Source organism: Struthio camelus, chromosome 12 (assembly GCF_040807025.1).
Source record: "Struthio camelus isolate bStrCam1 chromosome 12, bStrCam1.hap1, whole genome shotgun sequence".
Classification (NCBI taxonomy): Eukaryota; Metazoa; Chordata; class Aves; order Struthioniformes; family Struthionidae; genus Struthio; species Struthio camelus.
In genome coordinates, this window is record NC_090953.1 from 18,136,572 (window position 1) to 18,151,114 (window position 14,543).

The 14,543-nt window shown below is 39.8% G+C and overlaps 1 protein-coding gene across 3 annotated transcripts in view; it reads right to left on the reverse strand.

Annotated features, from left to right (window-relative positions):
* The window catches only part of THSD4 (thrombospondin type 1 domain containing 4), a 428,840-nt gene that overhangs the window by 289,294 nt on the left and 125,003 nt on the right, over positions 1–14,543 (reverse strand). For all 3 annotated transcript variants that reach the window (XM_068958767.1, XM_068958768.1, XM_068958766.1), the window contains one exon: positions 10,214–10,316. In XM_068958767.1, coding sequence (XP_068814868.1) covers positions 10,214–10,316 — 103 coding nt within the window. The remainder of the gene's footprint in view (positions 1–10,213; positions 10,317–14,543) is intronic.

The window sequence follows — 14,543 nt, forward strand, 5'->3', positions numbered from 1 at the left end:
AGTGATTATAGTTACATATTTCAGTAATACACAGGATATTTACAATTTCCAGATCAAGCTCAACACAACAGATGTTCAGGAAGCAGGTTTATTGATTAAGTTAAAGAAATATCTCAGATACTTCAGCACATAGTTTTAAAGCTCTGTAAATGCCCATCTGCTCTCTCTCGTGATTCAGTCACAAGCCAGAATTAAATAAAGGGGATAAAGGGCATATAATATAAATGAACTTCACATCTGATTATACTTGAATAAATTTTAGTCTCATAAGTGAGCAACAGTTTAAGGAGATTTCACTTAAAAAATGAAATAGTCACAATTTTCAGTAATATCAGAAAAATGGATACTTCACTGTCTTGGATGGGATTTTCAATTAATCTAAAGGAAATCAGAGCCCATGGATCACTGAAATTCAAGAGGAATTGTAGGCCTAGAGCATTCAAGCTCCTCTCAATAATTTCAGATGCATGCTTTAGACTTTCCAATCTTGTACCAATCTACTACTCACTTACTGTTCACAGTTTAAAGTTACTCATTTTCTGAGCAACTGCTCCTGAAACAGCTAGAGATTCAGACTGATGCAACTTAAAATAGCCCAACAGATAATAGAAAAAGCCAAGCAAAGCAAATTGCAGTATATTTCATACATCAACTTACACAGTAGTTGAAGAACTGAAGCCAAAAATTCTCATAATATACAAACAGGATAAATTTTTTACTATTTTTTTCCAAATTTATTTTCTAAATCTCAGAATATCATGACAGATCATAACCCTGAGGAAAAGTGCATGCAAAGTGATGGCAGAGCATGTAGAAGGAGATTACATCAGCATAGTTATTTAATATTTATTTTAATTGATGAGCATAGCCTCAGATATTCGGTTTGCAAGGAGAAAGTATGAGACAAATTCCTTGATAGTTCCTTTCTATACACCTGCTACGAACAAGGGAAAAAAGGTGATAATAATCCATTTGTTCTTTTCTGATGAAATGTAGGAACGCAAATTGTGTTACTACCTATATGCTGATTTATGGTCATTGGAGAAGTGTGCACTATTTGAGCTGTAGCTAAACAATGAATATAAACATCATCTGTTCTTTACTTTTCAAGCCTCCCACAACTGTTTGTTGCCTCTTTGATGACTCTGGCTGGTTATAGTAGTTTATGTAAGATAAGAGTAACAAAAAATTGTCATATAAAATACACTATATGCAATTAAAGTATAAGCTTCAAGGACAACTAACTCTAAAATGAAATAAAAGCAATCAGAAAGACTTCTAACAGGTGGAGGCAAAAACCAAAAAAAAGTATGGTCTATTGTCATGAGAAATGAAGACTTCAGGCAGCTGCCTCATTGAATAGAGTACGTTGCAGCTGGATGAATCACAGCACAGCTGGATTACTTCTTGAGATATGGTGTATATGCTCAAACATCTGCATGTCCACTAACTAAAAGTAATTCATCAAAGAAAGTATAAATAAAACTGTAAGGTTTCTTCTTGTGTTTTGGGAGGAAAAAATCAAGTTGGTAAAGTTTTGCATCAAAAACTAGAGGAACGCTAGCTCAGCATAGCAAATGCTGCGTTATAAGCACAACCAGCAGTTACAAATCAGGAAAGGCCAAAAATTCATCAACTGGGACTAAGTCGCCTTTGCCTCAGCAGGACTGCACTCTCCTCTAGCCGAGAAGTCATGGGCGTTCGGGAAACACATCAGGGCCTACCTGACTGACCTCGCTAAAGGACCAAGTCTCTAACTCCTCCAAGCTGAAGCTCCACTTCTATTTAACCTAAAAAGACAACACGAACACTGTTTCTCTGTGCATACAAAACTTTAGAAGTGTTTAGTTTATAGTGCTTCTAGAAAGGTTTTGCATACAGACATAATGAGATCTGACAATGGACAGTGAATGAATGCTTGCACTGACAATGTGCATATAAACAATATATTTCTAAAATAACTTGTTTATATGCACATACTATTCACAATTCAAACATAAGAAAAAACAATATATTAAAGCAGTGAAAATAAGTAAAATATATTCAGGGTTGGCCCTGAATATATTGTTTGTATAAAATTCATTGTTTGCTACTGTACACAACATCCAATAGGTTACATTTTCATCCAGCCCCAAAACTCGCTGCAAAGTTATTTGCACCAATTAGGTAGCTACATGTAAATACTTAAATGTGAAGATAAAACAGACATCTAAAAATGTAATAACAGGAAACTTAGAAACAAAATCTGAAAATTTGGCAAGACAACAAATGTATTACTTACGAGAATTTTGTCACTTCTGTGGCTATTACTGAGCCACTGTTTTAACTAACCCACTAGAGAGCTATTCAGCAAGATAAGAAACATATTCTATTTTTCTATGTGAAAATTCTTCATGAGAAAGAAGATCCATTCACATTAAGAAGGAATCCATTATCATCTTGTGGCCAGCTACAGGCTGTAAAGCTATTAGGACATACAAAGGTTATAATTGTGTACAGAAACAATATATAATTTTATATAGAAAAATAGTCATTTTAAGGGAGTACTTCTAGGCACATGAGTAACTGCTCACCATTTGCAATACAGACTCTCAAATGTGTCCCATAAATATCCTGAAATATTGTTCCAGCAGCATATGAAATATTCACAGCTAACTCTCCTCAGGTTTGAGGCAGAGTCAAAATTAAGATCAACGCTCTTAAGATCAACAAAGTTTTTAAATAAATCAGGCCAAATTTGAAGTAGAAGTAGCGAGCCTATGTCAAGACAATTACTTGTTTCAAGAGCTGTTTCACCTCATTTATTAAATATAATCACTAAAGTTCATTGCTAAACAAATCTTTTGAATTAAGTTTGGTCAATCTAGTCTGAAATTCAAAGTGAACATAATGAGCAGCAAAACACCAGGCAATCCTGCAAAAAGCCATCATTAAAAAAAAATCTGTTAAGATATACTTTTTAGACAGATATCAAATGGAAAACAGTTTGGACCAGACCCTTTTATAGTGTTAATACAAGTTTTTCCAGCTTGCAGCACCTGAAGATATGGCTCAATATGTTTAGAAAAACAAAGAAACGATCTGCAAAATATGGGATGAATCTAAAACAAATTCCCATTGACTACAATCATACCTTCAGTAAAGCAATGTTCTGTGGAAAGAGATACACAGCTTCAGTGTCTATTAAATCCTGGTGGTGACACCTCACGTTAGGTTAAAACCAAAATTTTTCCTTCAAATATGCACATTTCTGCATTCAATGTGTTATTCGACTTTGGAACTATCTGAACACAAAGCTGCTCAAGTGTGATTTCCTTGGCCGTTTCTTTGTAGTTCAAGAGACAACTTGCAGTGCCTGAACGCACACTGGCATTTCAAGAGGGACATCCCAACGCATACAGAAGCACTGCAAGGACATCTCACTTCCTATTCCAGGAATACGAGGAAGCGATTAAACATAACAGTCGTCTTTTTCTTTTAAGATTTGATCATTAAAGCTGTCATAAAAACCTTGTGAGAAGAAACACAGTGATCATGCCACACTGGTCTACCAGAGACCTTTGTAACTAGCTTTATATAAAATGCCATTAATGTCTGTTTTTCCACCAACTTTGCTAGATAGGATGTGGTGAGGAAGACAGGTTTACTTCAAATAACTCATTTTGTGAGCTCCAGAAAGAAATCCTAAGCTTTGATTCAGATCTAGTCTTTTAAAAGGCATTACTTCCATGGCAAACCAAATTAAAAACTCAATTTTTAAAACTCAAAGGAAGTATTACATTCTCTGAAATAAAGAATCAGGAAGAAGCTACGGAAAAATCTTCAAGTACAATGCAGTCTCTGCTCTGTTTGAAGCACCACGTACCACTAAAAAAAATACCATGCTACTCAGTCATACAGCTTCCAGGCACAACACCCCCCACTTTTTCCTGTACAGAGGCAATAAACTAAAGCTCTACCTGTATCAAAGTTAATAAATGATAGATGCTCTGTTAATTAGCTGCTGTGGCAGGAAAGGTAGATCGAGCTTGCGTCACAGAAGTATTGCACCCGAAGACACAGACTGGTAATAGTTTAAGCAGCAGACGCATTTAGCAGACTTGCCCACGCTGCCAGAACCTCCCAGACCCTGAGGCATCAGCAAAACCCTGCTGCCTGCGGCTACAGCGTGCTGCTGAGCCTCCGGAGGTCCTGCCTGCCTGGCCCCTTCAAATAACTCCTATAACAGTCCTCTGAGGGCAGCACTCCGACCAGGGCGTCAAAAGTGCTTAAAGCTATTTGCACCTCTGAGTAACTGACAGGTTTTTAGAAGATCAGTTAGGTTTTTCTTCTCTTTTATAATTGGCCATATTAAAACAGAGCTCATTCAGGGTCATCAATTACCAGACTAGAGAATTTCCCTAGCAACTTAACTGCTTTAATTGGTTCGCTACTTTACAATCTACTAGAGCAGCCCTTTTTGTCATTCAAAACCAATGAAATCAGTTGTTACAAATCCAGCAACACAAACAAATAAACGTAGCAGCCTTGCATCAGTCTTTAGTCCCTATGCTAATATCAAAAATGAACCCAGTCTAAATCATAAATGCCTCTTATCTGACGCGATATCCCAAAATTGCAATATTTGCTACACACCGGTGGGAGTTGTATATTTAATTTTCTTTAGAGTTTATGTATTTCACAACTGTAATTGGGAAACATCGATAGCTAGAAGTCAGGTTACTAGAAGGTATTTTAAAACAGTAAGCTCAGACAGGATTTCTACTCTGTACACAGCGAGTCGTCCTCTGAAGGCAGCGCAGGCTTCAGGACGGAGCGCTGACGTGACAGTTACTTTAAGGAAAGAGCGCCATGAAGTCCAATGTGAAAAATGTACAGACTAACTATACTTCCAGGCATACAAACGTTGAAACTCGAGAAGTCTGTATTCTGTTCCAGTTCAAGCCGATGCAGTAAATCTTGCCCTCCCATACGAAGGGATCCATAGCTCTGAGGAGCGCTCACGAAGGCAGCAGAAAGGGCCTGAACACCCTGCAGGGCGCCTCCGACCCAGGGCCCGTCAGCTGCAGCCCTGCCGGCTGCCTTCTGCAGCCACCCCAGGTCCAGCTGATGCTGGACCACTCATCACAGCGCCCACCAGCAGGTGCGTTTGGCAGCAATGATATTGGGGGAGACTAGAGACACATTTTGTTCCCACTGAAAGCGCAGCAGTTTCACTAGCACTATTTCAGATACACTACTGCAGCTGTCAGCGACAGGAATTTTCACGGCAGTTGAAGCCCAACCACACTCAAAGCCTGCTCCAAAGAGCAATGCGGTATATTGGCTCTGCACCACTTTTTTCTCTCAGCAAGCAAATAGAAAAATAAAGTCGTAAGAGGAAGCCAAACCTGGCCACAGCAGAGAAGTGAACGGACTCGGCCAGGCCTTCCAAAGACGCCGCGCACGCCAAGGTTCACCTACTCTGGCTGACTTGCCGATCCCACGGAGGTGAAACTCCCCGCCTCCGAGGCCAGGGTGTCTGCTAACAGGAGGGAGCACAGCCGCTCCCTGTGCTATGTGCAGGCTGCCGGTTTAACAACCAGCTGCCAGCAACAAACTGTTCAAACAGCTCTCAAGATCTGAGCATGGCTCTGTTCCTAGGAACTTGTCTGGCCTGATACAGTATTTTAAGCCAAAGAAATCTTGACTCTACCAAGTGAAACTAAATCATCTGTACAGCCACCACTCTATGGAGATCCTTTAGCCACGTCTTCACTCCTAATATTACCTTTGTTAGCAAGAGTTCATCAAGCTGTAACACAAGTTACAGCTGCATATGTAAAATAACACATGCATTTGAAACAGCCAGGCTTGCAGCCCTCACTGCGACGCAGCCGCATCAGCGCACTGCATTGCAAACAAGTGCATTCACCTGAACGGGGAGCTCTGAAGAAGAGAGCCAGCTGCGAACAAGAAAACAAAGACATTTGGAGGAAATTTTCAGTCAAGTCAGAGTTTCAGAAAACTTCACATTGAAATGTCTATAAAATAACAAACGTAATCAAATGAAAAAAATTCAAAAAAGAAAACTGAATTATTTCCATGACAATTTTCCGTTTCTTTTACCACAAGGGAAGGCAAAAACGGTTCAGCGTCTTTCAGGGGCATATCCTGTCTGATTCGCAGTTCTCAGGCTCTGATTTGCAAAGTTTCTCTCACTTTTTCTTTTTTCTTCCTTTCTTCTTCCCTTTCTTTTTTTCTTTCTCTTTGTCTCTCTCTCTTTCTTTTTTCTTTGTTTTCAAGAAAGTGAAATTATCCCTGAGAAGAAGATACTCAGACTTTGCATTATTTTTCTGCTTGTAAATTGCGATGTGGGGTGTGGGGGGGACACGAAGTCCCAAAAGAACACGTTTTGAGTTATTTCAAGTTTTATACAATAGAGACTCAATTACGATTCCTCCTAGATCTTAGGAGCCCTCTTAGATCTGCTCAGGAGGGAGAGGGCGCCCTCTCCCTGGCTCCCCTTGCTGGTTTACCAAGGCCGAAGAACAAGGCGGGCCCAGCAGGCAGAGCGTCCCCGCAAGGCTCGGCCCCTTCAAGGGGCGCAGCGCGCGCTGCAGAGCCACAGCACGCTCTCCGCGTCGGCCCTGCGCCTCCCACGCCTGGCTAGCACAGGTTTAATTCTCAGTCCCATAACAGAAACCCATGGCTGGTATTTCAGTATTAAAAACCCTCATTGTCAATATCAAACGCAACTCAAAGCAAGACGACCGGCCTGCAGTTGATGAGGATGTTATGGGGTCATTGATTTGAAAATACTGTATTTCACAATGTATTTTGGAGGTGGGAGATTATCCAGGTGTTCTTACAAAGACAAAGTATCAGACAGATTTTCCTGCAAAGGACTTTTTCACCTTCAGGTTTATAAAGGATTTCTGACAACAAATCGTCAGTTGTTCCTCTCCCCCCAAAAACGCATTTGTTCTTCAACTGACAGAGATTCTCGTGATCAGATTTTCATAGAATTATACTTTCTAAATGAACTAACAGGGTGTTTTCTCTTCCTTTAAACAGGTTCCTTTAATACGTCCACCAACATGTCTAACGCTTTTCTTTAGATTAAGAATTTTTCCCCACAATTAAGAAAAGTTAACTGAAATTAAGAGCTCAAATTTGAAGAGTTCGATTATCGGAATGATTCAAGTATTTATTGCTTCTGCAGATTTAAACTTCCTTACGGGCTTTATTATCATTTCACTATGACGCTTTCCCTGTGTTCCAACTGGATCTTCCTCTCAAATCCCACCCTTAAAGTCATTCTGAGCTATTGTTTCTCCAACACGAACTAGGGATTTTTTCATTAAATACTCTAAATTCATAGGCTTTATAGTCCCTCTAATATGGCTTTTTTAATAAAGACAAAAGTTTTTGTTGGAACAGTAGCAGATAAAACAGGGATCAGAAACACAGCTGCACCGAACTGAAAAAGGGAGAAATAAAAATATCTGTATTTTTCAAAAATAATAATAATTATACTTAACTTGCCATCAAGACAAGGCTGTAAATCATGGTTTAGCTGTCCTTATTGATCCAACATAAACATAAGGAGCAAGCTGTGCAGTGCAGTGCAGGGTAGGGAAAAAGAAATGGTTGTGGCATGTTTTAGATCCCCTGAGTCATCTTTCCTGGCACAGGGTAGAGGGAGTCAGAGCTGCTGTGTATGAAGCAAGGAGATGAAGGTGGGATGAAGTGGCCCACTACTGACTGTGCCTTGTCAACGGTAGCTTGAAAAAGGATCCATCAGAGCTAATACATCACGAGTCTTTGAAGCCATGTTTTAGGAAGAATCATTTTGCCTGCAGAATATGTCTTCAGCCATATGATTGCTGGAGTACCTAGCCCCTTTTCCTGCCTGAGTGCCTGGTACAAAGCGTCAGAGTTGCACAGCTCTGAAACTTCCCTTTGGGCAATTTCACAATGCCTAGCACAACAAACTAAAAATATAGAACATTCATAATTTAAGTTAAAGAGTTACAGCTCAGCAACACTTCAGTACACTCACAAAAGTTAAAACCAGGACGAAGGCATGTTTCTGTATTAGAAACAAATACTATTTCCTCAACCAGGAGTCAGATATTAACCTACCTGAATCTGCACTGACTCAAGTTTAGCTGCAAAAACAGCTAATGCCAAATGTGAACAACAGCTGCTCATCTAAAGCAACTACAGAGAGCGTGCTTTAGAAGAGCACATGGAAACGCCCATTTCTGCATACAGAAAAAAGGAACCTCACACACTTGCAACACTCCTTGAGTGTAACAGGAGAGTCTCCTAAAAAAATAAACAAACAATGACTTCTAATACCTCCTTCAACACATCTTTGGAAGCATCTTTATCATTTCCAAAATAGGCATTTTGCTTTTCTGCGATGAGGCAAGGCACAGAAACCCACGAGCTAGCTCCGAGAAAGCTATCCACAAAATGCAGCTCAGCAAGGGGCTCACTTGGTCCCCAAGAGCAATACAGTGACATTAGCATGTGCTGTCTTCCAGCCAACTCACCCAGCCTGCACCACTCCCACTTCCAAACCTAGTATCAGGCTCTATTCTGCAGGGCAGACCTGACCTCAGTTTATTGAGACTCAGCCTTATAAGAGGAATCTCTCCATCAGGAAAGGAATTTTCCTGTTCCATTTCCACACTTCTCTTATTTTGCCTCCCTTATGGAGTTGCGAAAGCAACCCGACACACATTCAATTAAAGACTGAAAGAAAATAAAGCGTATACAGAGCTCTAATTGCCCCACAAACCTTTAGAGCAGGTGCATAATCAGGAAACTCCTGCTGCTGCATCAGTTTTAGAACTTATAGGGGCAAGGTGTGAACATAAAGATAAATCATAGTACAAACGGAAACCGTTATTTGTAATGAAGTCTGCTGCAAAGATAAATTCCTGCAGATGTCTATAAGATACTAAAAGCCATGGCATAATCTGTTACATCTATTTAGTTGTGCGGAATTGTGTTCTGTGCAGCTGCTTACTCAGAAGGCAATAAAAGCCACATCCAAGAGAGACTTAAAGAAAATCCATATGAATTCTCTTCCTTCTGCTTTGTTCTACACATATCCAGAAAGGATAAGTGGATTGGAAGTGGATTGGCCTATATCCTGATTGAGCCCATATCCTATCTTCCCAGGTAAGACTTTCTGCTTGCATATGGCAGGAGACATGGCACAGAACACATGGCTCAGCCTTAGTAAAGGAGTCTATGGATAACTTTCAGTCATCATTGTAGCGCTGTAATACTGATTCACTCCAAAGGATAGAATGGTCTCAGAATAATAAAGATAGCTAGCCACAATATGCATACATACTTTCGTATGCTTAAATCTTCTTTGTTCTTCGAAGTTTTGTGGAAGAGAAATTTTTAATGTTAATTTAAAAATAAGACATAAACTAGACTCCTTTGAGCCCTGAGACATATTTGAAAAATAAAATGCTATTTACCTCATAAATAACTGAGGATCTGATCTGAGGCAGGCCAAGCCGTTGCTGACAGAAAGATGAATAAATAATTATTCCACAAAACATGTTTCCAGAGGAAGGCTGCAACCCCAACTTGCTGAGATTTTACCCTCTAAACGTTAGGAGTCGGGGGGGGGGGGGGGGGGGATCACTACTAGAGCTTCCAGGGCATTCATTTCAGCTAGCATAGCTACCCCTCCCATAGTCACCATCCCAAAAGTTGAGCACGTCAGTAGAAAATACAAATTACAGAGAGCAGAGAGTCCTAAACTGAATGCATTGTGACCATGAGTCGGATGCTAAGCTAGGATTAAAAATAATAATAATAATAATAATAATTCCATTTACTGAAATGGAGCTCTACTGAACCTTTGCCATGAAAAGATATAGACTCAAAAGTGAACAAGTAAAAGAAAAGATAACTAACTGTGTAGTAGTTGAAATACTGTTGCAACCGTGTAAGAAGCCAATGAGTAGTAGTATACCAGTCAATACAATACTTAAGTGCTTTCATTCTTGTGTACTCTAGGCAATACTGGTGTGAGATATTTACTTGCCCTCCGATGGATAAATTCAGCACACGAAAATGGAAGGATCAACAAGACTCAAGTAATCAAAGCCTGGTGGCTTTGGTTGGGTAAAAAGCACATTTTTCTTTCCAAAACACAGTCTGCTTAAAAATACAAAAGCAAGTCGTCTTCCCTTACCTTCTGCAAAAGGTTCCCATTCATAAAATCGACCCATAAATGGTTTGTTATTGTACGATGCACATTGCACCTGTCTGATATTTCTGCTGCTTTCAGGACATATCTGTTGAAACAGAATACACAAATTCAAATTATTATTTATCAATAGTAATATCATTACTGGTTTCTTACTAATTAATTTTAGAAGGTCAATGAAGGCACTGCCAAATTCTAATCCATATGAACAACTTTAACATCAAGAGATTCCTTTTCTTTAACAGAGGTAAAAATGAGAAATGCATGGGGGAGGGAGAAGAGATTCTGGTTCTTCTCCGTTGTCAGAATACCCCTAATTCAAGCAGGTCTTGCTGTGAAGAACTTCCGTTAGGAATTTTAGTGGCAAGCTTAGCAGCAAATTCATCTCCTTATATTCAGTCTGTGGAATGACTGCTTCTGTGGCTTCACTCATACCATTTGTATTGCATAGACAGCAACATGTGAAGAACACGCTGAAGCTGAACAGACTTAACTCCTCGACTAGTCCTGGTAGCAAGCAAAATAACCCTTTTGTGGTACTCAGTAGCAGTAGCAAAAGACACCTCTCAGACACGCAGGTAGTGTCTTTGTGGTCTTACAGAATTGATATTATGCCTGGTACGGGTACAAGATATTGATCTTGCATTACAAAAAAGCAAGAAAAACTAGTATGGCTTGGGTCATTGACCTAACGAACACCGTACTTCTTAGTTATAGTGTTAAAAGGTGAAGTGCCTGTAGAAAAGTACTGGACAGCTTTGTGCAGTTCATGGAGTAAAAGTTCTGCAAAATAAGCAAATTTATTATTGAGCTGTCTTTTTCACCAGCAAAAATAAGATACTTCAAGATAAATTCAACAAACTAGATCTGAAGCATTTCCTTTCCACAATAGCTTTACATTTTTCATTATTAATCTTCTGGACTCAGATTCAGCACAGCTGAAACACTTGCATGCTTTCACGACATACTAAAAGTTGGCCATGCCATCTTCTTATTGTGCCTCATCCTACACTTCGGTACTCTATTTCTGCTTTTTCTTTTTTACTTCTATGCCTTACTATTACAGCCAATTACATTACTTTGCATTTTGACTTGTGCCTCCTTCAACTGCTAGCTTCAGAGTTCATGAAGCTACAGAATGAGAACTCCTCCTCCTTAATATGCACACTTCCCCCCATGCGCACGTGCCTGCACGGAGGCAAGACGAGGTTTACAGGCAGAAGTCAACATCTTTTATTAGGTCACCTGCATTACAAGTTTTTGGGCAGATTTGAAACAGACTCCAAAGCTAAATACAAGTTAAATACTTAAATATTTTGCTCTGTCTGTGTCTTCACTCTATCACAGTTAGAGCAAAAGAGTGCTCTGCATAGACACACGCACAGAGGAGCAGGATTTGTAGAGAAAAGGGATTTTAATTAGAGCAATTTGTATGCTGGGAGAAAATACACAAGTTTTGGTCATACATGCGTTTTTTCAGGTAGCCTTAGATGATCAAAATGGCTGTTAAAAACACTATTACTACACAGAAGTAGTGGAAATCACACAAAGAACTAAAATTGAACAACAAATTAATTTTTTTCTACAGGAAATAGATTTCAAGGAAAAAAATGGATACAGTATTATATAAAAGCAAGATGGCTAAACAACTGTTTTTGAGGTTGTAGTAAGAAGATAATCTATAAGAACAGATCCTCCTGCAACTGTAAGTCATTTCTCTTATATTAGCCTAGGGAGAAAGTTTGGTCATCTTTGCAGTGAAAGGCAGCCTACTAGAGGCCCCAGAGTGAGTTGTCCCCAGAGGAGCGCTTGCTTTGTACCTGCCATCTGCAGGTGAAGATGCATCTAAACTGGATGAGTGAGACATCAAGGCCAAGTGTTTTCCAGTGAGCAATAAACTGCACCAAAGACATGCCCACGTGCTGGTTCACAGACTGCTTGATCTCCCATTAGAATCAGAGGAAAAAGTCTTCTGGAATAAACATTTATGGCCAAACAGCCATCTGTGCTCTGTTCATCCACCCTTCTGAGATCTCCAAGTACACGCAAATATTGTTTTCCTCAACAAACCCTCACAAAAAAAAGCAAATAAAAAAGCCTCACTGAAAATACAGCCATGGGTCAACAAATAACATTGTAAGGGTGGGACAAGAAGTCTTTCTAGTGCCAAACACAAAAGCAAAGCTATATTCCCACAACTGACATACGTAGCCTTAAATCTGGGACACAGCAATGCAGCGAGAGTTAATTCAGTCACAACAAACAAACAACCAAGACTAGTGGGCTTTAACTTTTAATGCAAACTAATCATCCCATGTATCCTAAAAGTGAAGGGCCAGAACCTGAGATGGCATAAATTAGGGCCATTCCAGTAAATTACAGCAGAATGATGTCAAGTTGCAAAGAACCCAGCCCGAAGGGTTTCTTTTTAGAATGCATTTGCCTTTTCTTTTTTTTCCTTTAGTCCAGATTTTCTGCAAGTCGGTTGTGAAGTTTTGTTGTTTCTTGTTTTTCCTTCTCCAAGCCTTGAGCTTGTGCTCTTGTGTATCAGTGTTTCTGGCTCATAAACCACTTCCTGGACACTCTGTTCATACCAAGTGCAGACAACGTATGAATAAAGAGATCAAAATATTCAGTGCTGTTGCCAAAAAATAGTGCCTTTTCCCCCTTCTCAGATTGTTTTTATATTGCTACATTTTCTGTTTTTAAACTTACAGAAAGTTGACACAGGACAGAGTTCCCATTAGTTTAAAGCAGGACAAAGGACTGAAAAATACACTTAATACACTGAATGGAACAAGCCTGAACTACATGAAAAAAAGAGTAGCTCAACAACATCCCTGCGACTTTTAAAAGTCTCAGCACAGTGCTATGAAAAATTCAGTTGCCCTTCCTTCATTTCTTTCACCAAAATGTAATAACAACGTAAAACTTTGTGTAACAGTTGGAGAGAGTAAGCTGGCCTGCAAGAATTCTTTGCTTTATTCTTTGTATTACAACCATTTTAATTCTCAATTTTTAATAAATATTTTAGTAAAGCCTTAACTACAAGGTGCAAATAGTCAAAGTAACTACTATTTATGAATTACCAAGGGTTAAGATATCTATCCTCTACTCTACAAACATACTAATTAACATCTGTTTATCATTTACTAACGCTTCCTAAATTCTTAATACAGGGTTGAACAAAATGACATTTTTAGGTAGCTTACTGCTCAGTCTGCCTGAAAATTAAATCCTTGAACACGTGTCAAAGAATAAAGTGCCATGCACTCTATCTTCGCCTCTCTGGCCTTTTTAGCACACCTTTTGGACAGAAATAACACCATACCCCTATACAATCAAAAGTGAAGCTTTAGTGAAGGGATTCCTATAGATCATCTACTTCGATCTATTCTCTGAGCGTACGTCAATTTTTAGGCTCTTCTTTAATTATTTCTATCACAAATAGTTATAGCTTGACTACAGAACTCTTCAAGGACAGCAATAAGCATCTGTGATTTAAGAGGAGCCAATGCAAAAGAAAGCTATTTACATTTGCTAAAGGTTGCATTCCCTACCCCGCTCGTCCCTCGCGCCTCTCCCCTCGCACGAGGCTGGCACGTACCGCAGGAAGGCGGAGGACAGGACGCGGGCTCCTCGCCGCACGGCAGCCTCGCGCGCTCCTCCGCTGCGCGGCCCTCCGTCAGCCTGCCTGCGCTGACAGAGCAGCGGCTGCTGACCACAGAGGCCCGACGCCCTTCCCGGCCCTCTGCCGAACCGATATAAATATTACTTGCAAAAGCAGATATGCTTACAGACGAAGACTGTTGCTGTGGTTAAGCCACAGGACTAGGATTTAAAAGATCTGGATCTGTCCCCTAACTCTTCCCGAGGCTCCCGGTGTGACCTTCACTGAAGTATCTAACCCTACTGGGGGACTGTCCCCCGGCTCCCCTCCTATGACACTGGTCAGCATCCGGTTGCCTGACAGGGATTTGAAGTTAGATTTTTTTTGGGGGGGGGGAAAGAATTGACTTTGCTTTATTTTTTTGTTAACAGATCTTGAATTTTATTTTTTTCCTCAACAACATCGTTCTGTTTTATGATTACTGAGGGAATTAGCTACAGTCTTTCATAGAGGTTTTGATATAAAAACAGGATGACCTCTTTAAATGTTTGCACTAAAAAATTCTTCTTTTAACCAGGTTATGTGGAGACCAGATGAGCAAAAACTGTACTTTACACATACTAAGAAAACTCTCAGATTCTGTTGTGTAGCACCAGATATAAATTATCTATAAAACTATCTTATGCTGTGAGGCTCTTCTTGTAA